We start from the raw sequence: 15,541 nt of genomic DNA, 5'->3' as shown, positions 1-15,541 counted from the left end.
ACCTGGCCACCTCCAGCATGCATGTTGTGCCTGGTCAAAGGCAATGGCTGGAGGAGCAGCCAGCACGTGAAGAGACCCTCTCTGTGAGTAGGTGTGCAGAGACTGCAGAAAGCAAAGCACATGGTGCAGCAAGAACACTGACCCTCTAGACCAGCGGTTCTCATCCTGTGGGTCGCGACCCCTTCGGGGGTCGAACGTCCCATCCACAGGGGTTGCCTAAGACCATCAGAAAACACATATTGTTTTTGTGATTAATCACTATGCTTTAATTATGTTCAATTTGTAACAATGAAAATACACCCTGCATATCAGATATTTACATGATGATTCATAACAGTAGCAAAATTACAGTTATGAAGTAGCAACGAAAATAATTTTATGGTTGGGGGTCACCACAACATGAGGAACTGTATTAAAGGGTCGTGGCATTAGGAAGGTTGAGAACCACTGGTCTAGATGGAAAACTGGGGGCGTTGGGTGGGGGGTGTCTAGATAAAATGAATGCTGGCTTGTATCAGAACAAGAACAAATTGAAGAATTTAACAAAATGAGGTCCAACGGGAAGTACTGGATAACATAACAAAGAAATTAATTAACTTACTAAGTAGCACAGAAGGAAAGTCGACAGAGTCCAAATGAGAAATCTCTTTGCAGTGGTTCTCAACCTTCTGGCCCTTTATTTTTATTTTTATTTATTTATTTTTAAAAAATATATTTTATTGACTTTTTTCTACTAGAGCAGTGGTTCTCAACCTTCTGGCCCTTTAAATACAGTTCCTCATGTTGTGACCCAACCACAAAATTATTTTTGTTGCTACTTCATAACTGTAATGTTGCTACTGTTAGGAATCGTAATGTAAATATCTGATATACAGGATGGTCTTAGGCAACCCCTGTCAAAGAGGTCATGACCCACAGGTTGAGAACCGCTGCTTTAGAGGATATTTTCAAACATCTAAACATGAACATCATGAAATGTTACAACTGATGGGAAGCACCCTGCATATCAAAAGCAAGGAAATGGAACAGTTGTTCAATAAAGAGCAAGGCAATGTTACTAGGTGGGTGACCAAGTGGCTTAGATCAAAAAGTGTCCCCCACATAGCTCTGAGACCAATACAGCAGTTGTGCAAAGGGTTCTTTTTCAGAACTTTTTGTTAAATATCTAGAAGCAAAATTTCATTCAGCTTTTACAGCAGCAAAACACTCCACTTCGTAATATGAAGCCTTGAGATTCAACAGAAAAGACAAAATGAGCTAAAAATGTGCCACTAAGTCTTCAACCTTCCCGAGGATCCATACCCAAAAACCAGGTGTGAATCCCTGTTCCACAGCTGGGTCTTATTAATCCACCTGAACCTCCAACTGGTGGTCCTGGGCATCATCTTCTAAATGCCAATGCTAATGTTTTGCATACATATTCACCTTTATTACTCCCACCTGACAAGAGCGTTCAAGTTGTCCTGAAAGACCGTCCAAAGCAAAATAGATGATTCTCAAACCAGAGATAAAATGGCACTTTGAAAGAGTGGCCTTTAGGGTAAAGGCACACATTTGTTTTAGCAGTTTTACTTTGTTTAATAAAAATATTCTTAATAATTAAAAAATGTTGGTGTCGTCATTAATCAAATGAAGTGTTTCAATATAATCCTAAACTGTAGAGTTGAAAAGAGACCCCATATCATCTATTCTAATGGCTCTCCAATGCAGACATTGCCTCTGCAACATTCCTAGCTGTTATAGCTACAGCACTACTCCAAAATCCACAAGAATTCCAATCTTTATCTTGAAAACCAAGAATCAATTAGGCCCCAAAATCTTAAGGCTAGAAGTCTTATAGCTAGGAGAAGATAAGGTACAAAATACAAGTTTTCTTTCCCGAACCCAAATCACAATTACATGAGAAAACATGTAGCAAGCTAAGAAAGAAAAAAAGTTGAAACTAAACATGTTAGGAAAAAACTTAAATATATATTTCACCAACCAAAACAGTCCTAAAGTGAAATACAGCTAAACAAGGCAAGTAAATACTGAAATATTTTAAACTTTTAAGAGTTAAATAGAGACATACAAAGGAGAACTAAAAAGGAAACAATGCCGTAAACATCACAGGAAAGCCTCCTATGTGAAACAAGTACTTCATCTGAAGCTCCCAGATATTAACACCAGGAACAACAGCTTTGAAATAAATGCCCTTCAGATTGTAGCTATTTTCCCCCCCAAAATAAAAACTCAGAAGATTTAGTTTTAAATCTCTTATTAGAGCTTAGAATGTATGGTACATTCACTTTTACCTATGTTACAATGCCAGAGAAAAGTTAAGCTGTGCCTAATACACTTCATATCTCATTTTTAAAGCCATTTAAAAATGATCCATTTGAGACCTACTTAAAATTAAATATGTAATTTTAGTTTTTTGTTTTTTGTGTGTGTTTTTGTTTTGTTTTGTTTTTACAGAGAGGAAGGGAGAGAGATAGAGAGTTAGAAACATCGATGAGAGAGAAACACCTATCAGCTGCCTCTTGCACATCTCCTACTGGGGATGTGCCCGCAACCCAGGTACATGCCCTTGACCGGAATCGAACCCGGGACCTTTCAGTCCGCAGGCCGACGCTCTATCCACTGAGCCAAACCAGTTTCGGCTGTAATTTTAGTTTTAAAAGGAAAAAAAAGACTTGCCTTTTCTATTTTTAAACTGTGACAACTAAAACTCTAAGGCTTCCACTAAGGAGAGTTTGTGTTAAATTTTACCACAAAACATTCTAATTTTATAAAAATCAAATGTAAACATTAATCACTGTAAACTTGAAAAGAGTTTTCTCAGTCTTCTTAACCAATGATCAACGATCTCAAAAAAGAACATTTAAGAGTTGCAAAGTGATTTTTACATTTTAAAAAATGCTTAATGAGAGAAATGGTGATATTAATCTAAGTAAAGTTTATCGATATTACCTTTTCTGATTTTTTCTCTTCTGTTTCACTACTGGATGCTCTTGTCCTAAGTTTCACAGAGCCTTCTTTAAAAATATCTCCAAATCCAATCCCTCGAATTTTCTTTGGCTGTGTCACCGATCCGGGTGCAGTTTCATTCCCATTCCCCTGAGAGGGGAAAGATAAGGTAGGCCCAGTCCAAACAGATTCTGAAAGAATAATTCGTTTTTGAAGAATGACATGAAAATTTTGATACTCCCCCTGGCTTCCATAGTGTTTACATTCTATGCCTCCTAATAAAAAATGTCAAATAAAAATAATAAATTAAATGACTGAGCACTAACATATTCAAAAAAATAAGATATACTTTATCCTGATGTTTTTCTGGATGTTGTGTGAAACAATAACAATTTAGGTATTTTATTTTTTAAAAATGTATTTTATTGATTTTTTTACAGAAAGGAAGGGAGAGGGACAGAGAGTTAGAAACATCGATGAGAGAGAAACATCGATCAGCTGCCTCCTGCACACTCCCCACTGGGGATGTGCCCGCAACCAAGGTACATGCTCTTGACCAGAATCGAACCTGGGACCCTTGAATCCGCAGGCCGATGCTCTATCCACTGAGCCAAACCAGTTAGGGCAATTTAGATATTTTCAATTAGTAAAATGCTAATTAAGAAATCCAAAAAATCATAATATACAAAATCCTTAACAAGAGCATGTCAAATGTACAGCTTCTGTGCCCAGCCAGTGTGGCTCAGTGGTTGAGCATTAACCCAGTGGTTCTCAACCTTCCTAATAACGCGACCCTTTAATACAGTTCCTCATGTTGTGGTGACCCCCAACCATAAAATTATTTTCGTTGCTACTTAATAACTGTAATTTTGCTACTGTTATGAATCGCCATGTAAATATCTGATATGCAGGATGTATTTTCATTGTTATAAATTGAACATAACTAAAGCATAATGACTAATCACAAAAACAATATGTGATTATGTATGTGTTTTCCGATGGTCTTAGGTGGCCCCTGTGAAAGGGTCATTCAACCCCCAAAGGGGTCGCGACCCACAGGTTGAGAACCACTGCATTAACCCATGAACCAAGAGGTCAGGGTTCGATCGCCAGGCAGGGCACATGTCAAAGTTACGGGCTCAATCCCCAGGGTGGGGTGTGCAGCAGGCAGTCAATTGATGATTCTCTCTCACCTTTAATGTTTCTATCTCTCCCTCTCCCTTCCTCTCTGAAATCAACAAAAATATGTATTTTTTAAAATTTACAGCTTTGGGCAAAGGTATGAAATGTAAGACTGAAGCATTAAAAGAGATAAAGTTAATCATTTTTAAAAGTGGTAGTTTCCAAATACAAAAACTGGTAATATTAAAAAAATTTTATCTTGAAAAGTCAACAGTTCAAGATCTGTCCTTTCAACTCATGGATAAAGTAACATAAGTCGATGAAATTTTACATTATAATGGTAAAAAAAATATTAAATAAAGTCTAATGTTATATGAGTAAGAAAGTTGTTTCTACATTCTTGCTCAGTAGCAAAGGTTCTTATTCAGAGGCCTCAATGAGTCCATGACCAGCCCCAAGGAAAACTGGATATTTTTTCAGTTCATTTTTCTGGGCAAAAAAAGCACTGCTCATAACAAATTCTCACAGGCCTTATAATCTAAGAAATTAAGTTCTAGAGTAAATCATCAAAGAAAATTTAAGAATAATTTTCCTAAAAATCCGTGATTATCAGCTCATTGATATTTAACAGTAAGAAAGCAATGAGTAATAATTAAAATGGTAGTACCATTTATTCCGGGCTTATTCTGTGCCAGGCACTTTCTAAGCACTATACATGAATTGTAGCTACTTTGTATAACTACCCATAGACTTAACATTAGCATTATTACTCCTCATTTTGAAAATAAGTAAACTAGGCAAAGAGATGTTAAGAACTTTCCCAAGGCCACGGTAACAAAGACAACATTTGAATGTAATTCTAGATGACCCCAAAACCATTTTAAACATTTTAGTGTAGTGATTCAACAACAAAGCTTCTTGAGCCCAAAACCTGGTAGCCACTGGCTCTTCTTTCTCAATCATTCACAGTTCCCATCATCACACGGTGCAGTTCTTTATATCACCTATTTAGCTCCTATTTTACCCATGCTTCTTCATTCCTATGATCACTCCTCTAGTTTAAACTGATACTATTTCTACCTTAATTATCAAAACATTCTCAGCTAATCTTCGTATCTAGTTTTTACTCTTCTCCAAACTACTTTCAACAATGCAACCAAACCAATCTATCTAAAAACAATCTAATCATTTCACTCTTGGTGCCTGGATTTAGCATTTTTGCATTGCTTTCTTAAACCTGACCCAATAATTTCTCCAGCCTCAACATTCACCACATCCAACTATATATTCTACAATCCCTCTGAATTGAATCTCTTTCAGGACCTTGAAAATACTATGCTCTTTCTTTATCTTCTGTCACAAATTTGCCTAGGGATCTCCTACCTATTTGGGGATCTCAATCTGTAACTTCCTCTAAGGCGCAGTCCCTCATACCCTGCTAAGTTTGGTTTCTCTAACATACATCTATAGCACCCTAAAGTTTCCTGTCACAAACATTTCTCATGTGGAATTATAATCACTTGTTTAAGTCTTTTCTTTCTCAAAGGACCAAAACCTTCAAATATGGAGAAGAATCATGCCTATGTTGCTCACTACTGTATTCTCAGAACCTTGCACAATATGCTCACCAATAAGCACTCAATATATTAAACAAATACATGAATTTTGAATTAATTAATATATGAACTAATATATGAATAAACAAATATGTGAATTTTGAATTAATTAAATTTATAGTAGGAATTTTCCTTCACTGGCATTGATTTTCAAATTTAGATTTAAGAATACATTGACTCCATGGGAAATGCCACTGATATCACTGCCCATAACTTGCATAGGAACAAAAGTATATGAGAAGACAATTCTACAGGCATGATTTTTTAAAATTAAAAGACAACAGGCAAACAAAAGGGATAAAATAATGAGAATCATCTAATATCCATACCCCCACATGTTAAATAGCATAGTGAATTTAAAAGATCAGAACAGAATTCCAATTGTGACTTTTACCACTTGATGGATAAATAATCTCAGAGTTACAATTTCTTCACCTTTAAAACAGGAGTGAACTAATCTCCTCCAAAGTTATGAGACTTTAACATGACAAAATGTTTGAAAAGTTCTCCATAAACCACAAAAACCATTCATTCATTCATTCATTGAGCATCAATGTGCCAATGTTCTAGAAACTGGATATGCAGCAATGAACAAAACAAAATGTATATTTAACACAAGGGTACACAGTCAATAAGAAAATCAATAAGGACCAATAACAACTATGTCAAAGATCAAAGAATAAAAGGAAATTAGAGTGGAGGATGGGAGCTTTTGGCCATTTTATCCAGAGCTATTAGGAAAGGCCTAACTGAAAAGATGACTTCTGAGCAGACTATTGAAATCAGACCAAAAGCCATAAGGAGATCTCGAAGAACATTCCCAAAGATACACAGCAAGTACAAAGGCTGTGAGACTAAAATGTTCCTGATTTCTTAAAACGCAAACTACTAGAAGTGAGCACTTGAACATTCAGAAGGAAAGTAATGGCAAATAACTGGCTGTTACAATTATACAGCAAAATAAAACTTACACCAGGGTAGCAGCAGTGGAGGTAGTAAAAGAAAACAGATTCTGCACATTTATTTAGTAGGTGACAAATAGAGTGCAACATTAAAAAGAAGAAAAAAAAAAAAGAAGAGTAAAAGGTGAATCCAAGTCTTTGATCTAAGTGAGAGAGAGATGGAGTTGTCATTAACTTGGATAAAAAGACTATAGAGCAGATTTGGGTGCCAAGAAACGGACAGAAGGTCAGTTTTGACCATCTTAAATTTAAGATACTTATTAGGCATAAATGGAGATTTTGCAGAACAGAACAAATTATGAACTTACCACATTCCTATAAAAATGTAATAGTGGCTCTTATAACTTTTATTCTATGGTCCTTCAATAAAAACTGAGGGCATAAAAATAAGTTATCCATGAAGGATCAGGAAATATTGTCTAGAATCAGAATTATCTTAACAGTAATAGCTAGAGTTTAACTGGTGAAACCAAGAACATTATCCCATTTATTTCAGTTTATTGATTAAAAGAAAAGAACAGAAGAGCTCTACTAAATGAAAAGAGGGTAAGGAGAAACTATGTAAAACAATCAAATTGTGGTGGATATGGCATTACAATACTATAGGGAAAAAATAACATTTCATATACATAGTCAACTATAATTCCTATAACAGCTACTAGAAATACACACTACTACCTAAAAAGACTGTTAAAATACCAATTATAAACAGAGGCTATTACACTTTGTTAGAACACAGGAAGAGTGAAGGTCAATTCTTTAATGTGTAAGATCAAACTCTTAAATTAAAACTTAAAGGATTATATACTTTTATCACTAAAGTTCTAAAATCTTTATACACACTCACTTCCTGGCATTCAAATCAATATTCAAATACTCTCTGCCTAAAACCTAGAGTTTAAAAAAAAAAAAGGAATTATAGTGCACTTATACCGCTGTCTTACCACCCCATAATCACAAAGCTCCACATTTAGAACGCTTGTTATTGTAAACGGGTTAAACAAGCAAGGAAGTGTATTTTTAACAGATATAACTACAAGGTTACTAAAATTCAAAGAAGGCTAAACAATGCGAGAAAAATGCCCAAAATATTTACAATTATAAAAATAATAATCTACATCTAAATTTAAATTTGATTTTTTTTGCTAGTGGTCCCACTTGGACTTTAAATTTTGTACATATTTTAAGGGCTCAATTTATATAGTATTATCATTTCAAGGTAAGTTTTAATTAATACCAAATTCTAATGTTAAGAACAAATATCAGAGGATCCAATACCTATAAAACATAAGAAATAACAATATGGCGGAAACCGGTTTGGCTCAGTGGATAGAGCGTCGGCCTGCGGACTGAAAGGTCCCAGATTCGATTCCGGTCAAGGGCATGTACCTGGGTTGCGGGCACATCCCCACTAGGGGATGTGCAGGAGGCAGCTAATCGATGTCTCTCTCTCATCGATGTTTCTGACTCTCTCTCTCTCTTTCTCCCTTCCTCTCTGTAAAAAATCAATAAAATATATTTTTTTAAAAAAAGAAATGAATTTAAAAAAAAAAGAAATAACAATATGGAGCAAAAGTAAATCAGGGGACAGTCTGCTATGGAGTAAGTGTACCATTAAATTTAAGCCAGATGTTTTCAGGACTTGTTTGTTCTCTAATGGTTACTATACATCCTTAAAACGTAAGTTTTGACTTCAGAACTGGTACCAATCATTCTCAAATAAGTGTAACGTAAAATACTAAGTCTATTTGTTATGAGTCCTCTATTTATTCCTATCTCAATGATTTTCTATCTTTCAATGGAATCAGTATCTGCACTGAAGACTGACTTCAGCATCTTTGACTTGAGGAATTTCTAAAATTGTGGATAGGCTATTTGCAAAATCAGATCAAAACTGTATGTAAAGCCTGGCCAGTGTCGCTCAGTGGTTGAGCATCCACCAATGAACCAGGAGGTCATGGTTTGATTCATCCATCAGGGCACATGCTTGGGTTACAGGCTCGAACCCCAATGGGAGGTGTGCAGGAGGCAGGCAATCAATGATTCTCTCTTATCATTGATGTTTCTATCTTTCTCTCCCTCTCCCTTCCTCTCTGAAATCAATAAAAATATGTATTTTAAAAAAACTGTATGTAAGCATATCTTAAGTGGGAAGAAATAAGATAAGTATTATCACTTCACAATCAGAGTACAGTACTATACGTTTACTTCAAGCTAAAGCAGAGATCAGAGGGAAAAACATTGTTATTTTGCCTACTCAGTTCCTATTTTGAGACCCTGTCATAAGTTATTGTTGGTGGGTTTTTTTCTTAAAGTAGATAAACCAAAGCTCACAGTTCAAAAGTAAAAAAAAGAGATTCAAAAAAATATAAAATAAACACTAATTGATATATAAGTTTATTTAAATCTATTAAAATTTTTTTGAGTTTACCTGAATCCTCCTGGGCTTCATGAGTTTCAGCATCATCTGTTATCTCTAATTCTTTCACAAAATTTGAGGGAAACAGTCCCAACTTATTGTTCAGGGTTCCACTCCACCAGCCTTCTTCTACCTGAAAGAGTTCACAACTCAAAAATTAAAAAAAATTTTCTCCTAAATGAGAATCTTCCCCCTATGGAAAAATTTAAGCTACAGAAGTGCATGAGCACAAGTTAGTAATGCAAAATAATTTCTTTAAACCTATAAGAAAATACAATGGGAAAAAATGGACACATATGTAATACCCTTTGTAATACTTTAAGCAATAAAAAAAAAGTAAAAAAAAAAAAGATCTTAGAGAATAAAATTAATGATTTAGAAGGAACAAAAAAAGAAAATACAATGGGAAAATATATTCTACATAGATTAAATCTAAATAGATTGGATTAACCACATCAACAGCACTTTGCAATATTTGCTATGAGAACTTGTAATCTATAAAAGTATCAGATAACCAAGAATAATGTATTAATAGCAAGAAAATAGTTTTCTTCTGGAATGTTACTCTTTTAAAGACTACTGAGCCTTGGTTTGTAATTATGACATAATATTTAAGTAATTGTAAATTTTTGATTTGGAAAAAGTTTGATGAATATTAGAATACACCCTCCTAATAGACACATGAAATTCCTCAGCCTTTTACTTGAATAGCAAGTCTTAACCTAAGTATGAAAAAGAAACATTTTCTTTTAAAAGTCAAGATTTCAGGCTCTACTAAACACTGCCTCCACCATAACCAGAAATATCCTCAGAAACCACACTCTTTAGAAAAAACCTATATTCACTAACAAGGATACTAAATTTTCATGAAGTTACTTAATAGTATTTTTTTTCAGGTTAATTTTTAATGTCATGTATAGAAACACATTAAAGGGAATATCACTAGTAAAAAGTCGATCCCTTATTAGGTTTTGAAACAAGCTGTTTGGTTAAAGTGAACCATTTCTTTACTATAATTAGATATTTTAAAAAGACTAGAAAAAAATACCAATAATAAAGGCACTCGATTCTGTTGATGAATAATTTTGAGTAGCCGACCTCTTTACCTAGTTGTAGGAGTGGGTGCTCAAAGATTAACTTGAGATCCCTGCTGGAAGGCATCCATACACCCGAAAGGAGGGACAGTTGGCTTGGTGCATTAAAACTACAAGGTACTAAGAGGCACATAAGGAGGAGAAAAAGCTCAGAGGTAAACCAAAATCTAAAACCTGAGCATTTTCAGGGGGACTCAATTGTGAAAGTAGACCAAACTGAACAGGCACAACAAAGAGGTAAACATCAAAAAATTTATTATCTACACTTGGAATCCCAAATTGGCAGCAACTGGGTACTTAGGTAACTAACCCTATAATAATTCCTATTAATTAAGGAATTCTTAAGAGGTAGGTAGTATGGTGGTAAAGAACACTGATTCAAAAGCAGACTGTGTGGATTCAGATTCCAGCACCTCTGCATGCCAGGCATATGAACTTGGGCAAAGATGTCTGAAACAAAATCTACCCCATATGCTCAACTACAAAATAAACTTAACACACTCCTCCCACCAAGAAGTGGTGGCCTTTGTCCCTAACCCCTTCAATCTTGCTTGTAACCAACAGAATGTGGTGAAAGTTAGATTATAAAAGGTTATGTTTGCTGAAATGCTTACACTTTAAGAACTCTAAACTGCCATGTAATAAATCCAACTATCATGAGCCCTCCCCCGATTACAGTAAAAAAGGCAATCCTGATGGAGAAGCTACATAAAGGCTCTCCACAATCAGTCCTAACCTTCAAGTCTTCTAAGCACCAGACATGTGAGTGAAAAGGCCTTCCCATGATTCCACAAGCATTCAACCTTGAATCTTTCCAGTGGAGACCCCAAGACATCAAAGAACAGACCCAAGTCATCCTTACTGTGCCCTATCTGAATTCCAGACCCACACACCCATGAACCTGTCTTTATCACAACAGTAAATGGAACAGCCAATCACTTATCTTCTATGACTCAATCTCTTCATATGTAAAACTGGGATAAAAATTCCTATCTCTAGGTTGTTTAAAAATTTAAAGGAAATAATACATGTAAAACATTTTTTCAGGCATAATATAGGCTCAATAAACATTATTATCATTGCCAACTAGTAGAAATAAAACAGAATTGCCCTTTGTATAAACACATTGAACTTAACATAAACCTAAGTGATAAACTACATTACATGTTAGGACACAATATCAATCCCTGAGGCACTATATGATATCAAAACATTTACACTGAAAATGAGAATTTCAACTGCCAAGTAAAACTTTAATATTCCTTTAATGGTAAAAGCAGAGATGTGAAATTATTACTTTTGTTGTTGTCATTAATCCCCCCGAGGATATTTTTCCATTGATTTTTAGACAGAGTGGAAGGGAGGGAGAAGAGACAGAGAGAGAAACATCAATGTTAGACACATCAACTGGTTGCCTCCCGCACATGCCCCTGACCAGGGCCAGGGATAGAGCCTGCAACAGAGGTATGTGCCTTTGAGCGGAATCCAACCTGGGACCCTTCAGTCTGAGGGCCGAGGCTCTATCCACTGAGCCAAGCTGGCTAGGGCTAAAATATTTTTAAATATCATTCTAAAACATTAAAATGAGGGAAACATGTTTTTGGGCAATATTTCAATGTGATAATTCAAACCATGCAAAGCTTTTTAAAGATTCTTTTTTAAAGTATTCCTTTACTATGTAAAAATTCCTTTTATTTTACTGCTTTGTACCTAAAGTGAATTCAGAATCAAAGGAAAGGTTTATTTATATTCTTAACCACTTAGATTACATTAATTTTTAGTTTAACAAGGTTTTGTCTTAAGTCAACAAATACAGTACACAAATATTAGATATAGCAAGGATGAGTGAAATTTTATTTCTACATACAAGACAATGAGATATTAACCGTTTGACTGCTAAGGAGCGCTATCGCGCTCTTCTTATTTAAAACAAATTTATGTAAACAATTGGTATTTTTTAATTTTTGTTGTTGCAAAGCAATACAAGTGAGTTTATTGTATAAAAAGTGTTTTACATTTTTTCCCATACACGCGCAATTAGTGCCACAGTTTTGGCATATGTCCGAAACAATACGTCAGCAGCCAAACGGTTAAGAGATTAATTTTAAAGTCTGTATCTTAAAATTTTTATTAAAAAAGAAAACCAATAAACTTGCAAAATTTTGTAACAAAAAATTAATATCCTTACAAAGCATTTTTCTGATATCCAGAGCATTAATTCTAACTGCTGCTTGATCTCTAACACGTTTTCCTTACCTCATCATTAATATCAATAATATCTCCCACTTTCAACTCCAGTTCATCATCATTTTGTGGAATGTACTCAAACAGAACCTTACATTGCCGCTTCTTGATCTCTAAAAAAAGTAACATTAAAAAAGTCAGGTTAAGAAAGATCATTAAAATAAGCAATAGCACCTTTATTTACATACTTTACATACTATGTTTGCTGTCAGTGTATTTATATACAAAAACAGAACGTGTAAGCATTCTAAGCAACTAACCACAATCAGTTCTTGTTGGCTTTCCAACTTGCCCCCACGTTACAATCTATTCAGCCCCAAATAAATTCAAACCAACTACAAAAAATGTATAAGGATTACAGCAATGAAATCATTTATACAATTGATCCCACTGATTACACAAAAGTAAAATGTCAACTGCCACTTTTGAGACTAAAAATATAGAATATAAAAGACACTGTTGGCACAAAAAATGTATCACATACAAGTCCTCCACGCCAGTGATTTCCAGACTACATCCTGATCAAAGCCTAGGAATACTTAAAATGAACTAATTTAAGAGTATCTGTTTATTTTATCTGTTTCAAGAGATAAAACGCACAAGTCTACAATGTACTTTATCTTCTTTAATAGCCCTGTTTTCTGACAGATAAAAATCAAACTCATATAGGAAATGATAAAAATAGTTTTACTTTTAGCCTGGCTGGTGTTGCTCAGTGGTGGAACATTGACCTATGAACCAAGAGGTCACTGGTTAATTCTGGTAGGGCACATGCAGGCTCGATCCCTGGTAGCGGGCATGCAGGAGGCAGCCGATCAATGATGTTTCTCTCTCATCAATGCTTTTTTATCTCTCCGTCTCATGTTCTCTCTCTAAAAATCATTAAAAACATATATTTTTAAAAATTTTTTGCATTAGCTTTTCAGATAAGTAATGATCACTTATAACTATCCAGGTTTGTGGTTCTCAACTTCTTTGAAACTCTTAATAATTGGGAACTCAGAATTATTCCCATCTTTAAAAGTGAATCATTAAAGCAGCTATGGGTAGATGACCAAGTATGGTTAATTAAAGGATTGCTTCTTGCTACTCAAAGAAATCAAGAGGAGGCTAAGACTTGGAAGAGTAGTAATGGAAGAATTCGGAGAAATCATGAAAAACAAGTGGTAGTGAGGATGTGGAGAAAAGGGAACCCCAGTACACCACTGGTGGAAATGCAGGCTGGTACAGCCAGTATGGAAAACAATATGGAGTTTCCTCAAAAATTTAAAAATGAGACAGGCATTTGACCCAGTGGTCCTACTTCTAGGAATATATCCTAAGAAATCCGAAACACCAATCAGAAAGAATACATGCACCCCTATGTTCACAGCAGCGTAATTTGCAACAGTTAAGACCTGGAAATAGCCCGAGTGTCCATCAGCAGATGAGTGGATTAAAAAAGCTGTGGTACATTTATACCATGGAATACTATGCTGGAGGTAAAAATGACAAAGCTGAAGCTGTACTACCCTGGGCACATCATGAGAAGGCAGTTACTTCGGCTCTCACATTCTATATATCTATGAAATTATCAACACAAAAAATAAATCCAATTGGACCATCAAAACAACAGAAGAACATCATAACCAACATTGTGAAGAGGTGCAAAACAGAAATGACAATCAGGTAGATAGAAGAATCCATAATCTCCAAATAAGAAACAGTTACAACAACAACTGCTGGAGAGGAAGCGGAGGAAAAGGAACCCTCTTGCACTGCTGGTGGGAATGCAGAGTGGTGCAGCCACTGTGAAAAACAGTATGGTGTTTCCTCAGAAAATTAAAAATGAAACTTCCATTTTGACCCAGTAATCCCACTTCTAGGAATATATCCCAAGAAAACAGAAACACCAATCAGAAAGGATATATGCACCCCTATATTCATAGCAGCACAATTTACAATAGCTAATTTTTGGAAACAGCCTAAGTGACCATCAGCAGATGAGTGGATTAGAAAACTGTGGTACATCTACACAATGGAATACAGACAGTCCTCAGGTTAGTACATTTCATTACTGCTCTGTATGTGCTCCATGTGAGTGATGTAGGTGCTTATATAGGTGGGTTCCGACTTACAGCGAAAATCAGGTTACATCATGCCGCTGTAGGAACAGATCTCCAACGTAACCCGAGGACCTACTGTACTATGCTACTTTAAAAAAGAAGGAATTTTTACCATTTGCAACAGCATGGATAGAACTGAAAAGCATTATGCTAAGCAAAATAAGCCAGTCAGAGAGAGATAAATACCCCATGATCTCATTAATTTGTGGAATATAATGAACAACATAAACTGATGAACAAAAATAGAACCAGCATCACAGAAGCCTTGAACAGACTGTCCAACACATGAGGGAAGGTGGGGGATGAGGAGGTTAAGAAAACAACCAAAGGACTTGTATGCATGCATATGAGCATAACCAGTGGACACAGACAGTAGGGTGGAGAGAGCATGTGCTGGGGGTTGGGGAGAGGTCAACAGGGGAAAAAAGAGACTTATGTAATACTTTAAACCAGCGGTTCTCAACCTGTGGGTTGCAACCCCTTTGGGGGTCGAACGACCCTTTCACAGGGGTCGCCTAAAACCATCGGAAAACACATATATAATTACATACTGTTTTGTGATTAATCACTATGCTTTAATTATGTTCAATTTGTAACAATGAAATCGGGGGTCACCACAACATGAGGAACTGTATTAAAGGTTCGCGGTGTTAGGAAGGTTGAGAACCACTGCTTTAAACAATAAAGAATATTTTTTAAAAAGAAAAAGAAACAGTTACATTTCAGTAATAGTTTTCCCCCTTCCTAAAGGAATAACACTAGTTCTTTTTATGACAATACATTTTTAGCCCTGGCTGGTTTGCTCAATGGTTAGAGCGTCAGCCTGGGGACTGAAGACTGAAGGTTCATGGGTTTGATTCCAGTCAAGAGCATACTTGGTTGCAGGATTGATCCCTGGCCCATATTGGAGGCAACCAATTGATGTGTCTCTCTCACACTGATGTTTCTCTGTCTCTCCCCCTCCCTTCCACTCTTTCTAAAAATCAATGGAAAAATATCCTCGGGTGAGGATAACAACAGCAACCACCTG

The 15,541-nt window shown here is 35.6% G+C and overlaps 1 protein-coding gene across 1 annotated transcript in view; it reads right to left on the bottom strand.

Moving 5' to 3' along the window:
- The window catches only part of CD2AP (CD2-associated protein), a 159,305-nt gene that overhangs the window by 41,324 nt on the left and 102,440 nt on the right, over positions 1–15,541 (bottom strand). Inside the window, exons 5-7 of the mRNA XM_015572164.1 lie at positions 12,419–12,519; positions 9,081–9,201; positions 2,953–3,140 (exon numbers count right to left, since the gene is read on the bottom strand). Coding sequence (XP_015427650.1) covers positions 2,953–3,140; positions 9,081–9,201; positions 12,419–12,519 — 410 coding nt within the window. The remainder of the gene's footprint in view (positions 1–2,952; positions 3,141–9,080; positions 9,202–12,418; positions 12,520–15,541) is intronic.

This window comes from Myotis davidii, unplaced genomic scaffold (genome assembly GCF_000327345.1).
Source record: "Myotis davidii unplaced genomic scaffold, ASM32734v1 scaffold167, whole genome shotgun sequence".
Lineage (NCBI taxonomy): Eukaryota > Metazoa > Chordata > Mammalia > Chiroptera > Vespertilionidae > Myotis > Myotis davidii.
The sequence above is the reverse complement of the archived record's forward strand: the minus strand, read 5'-3'. Positions and strand labels throughout refer to the sequence as shown.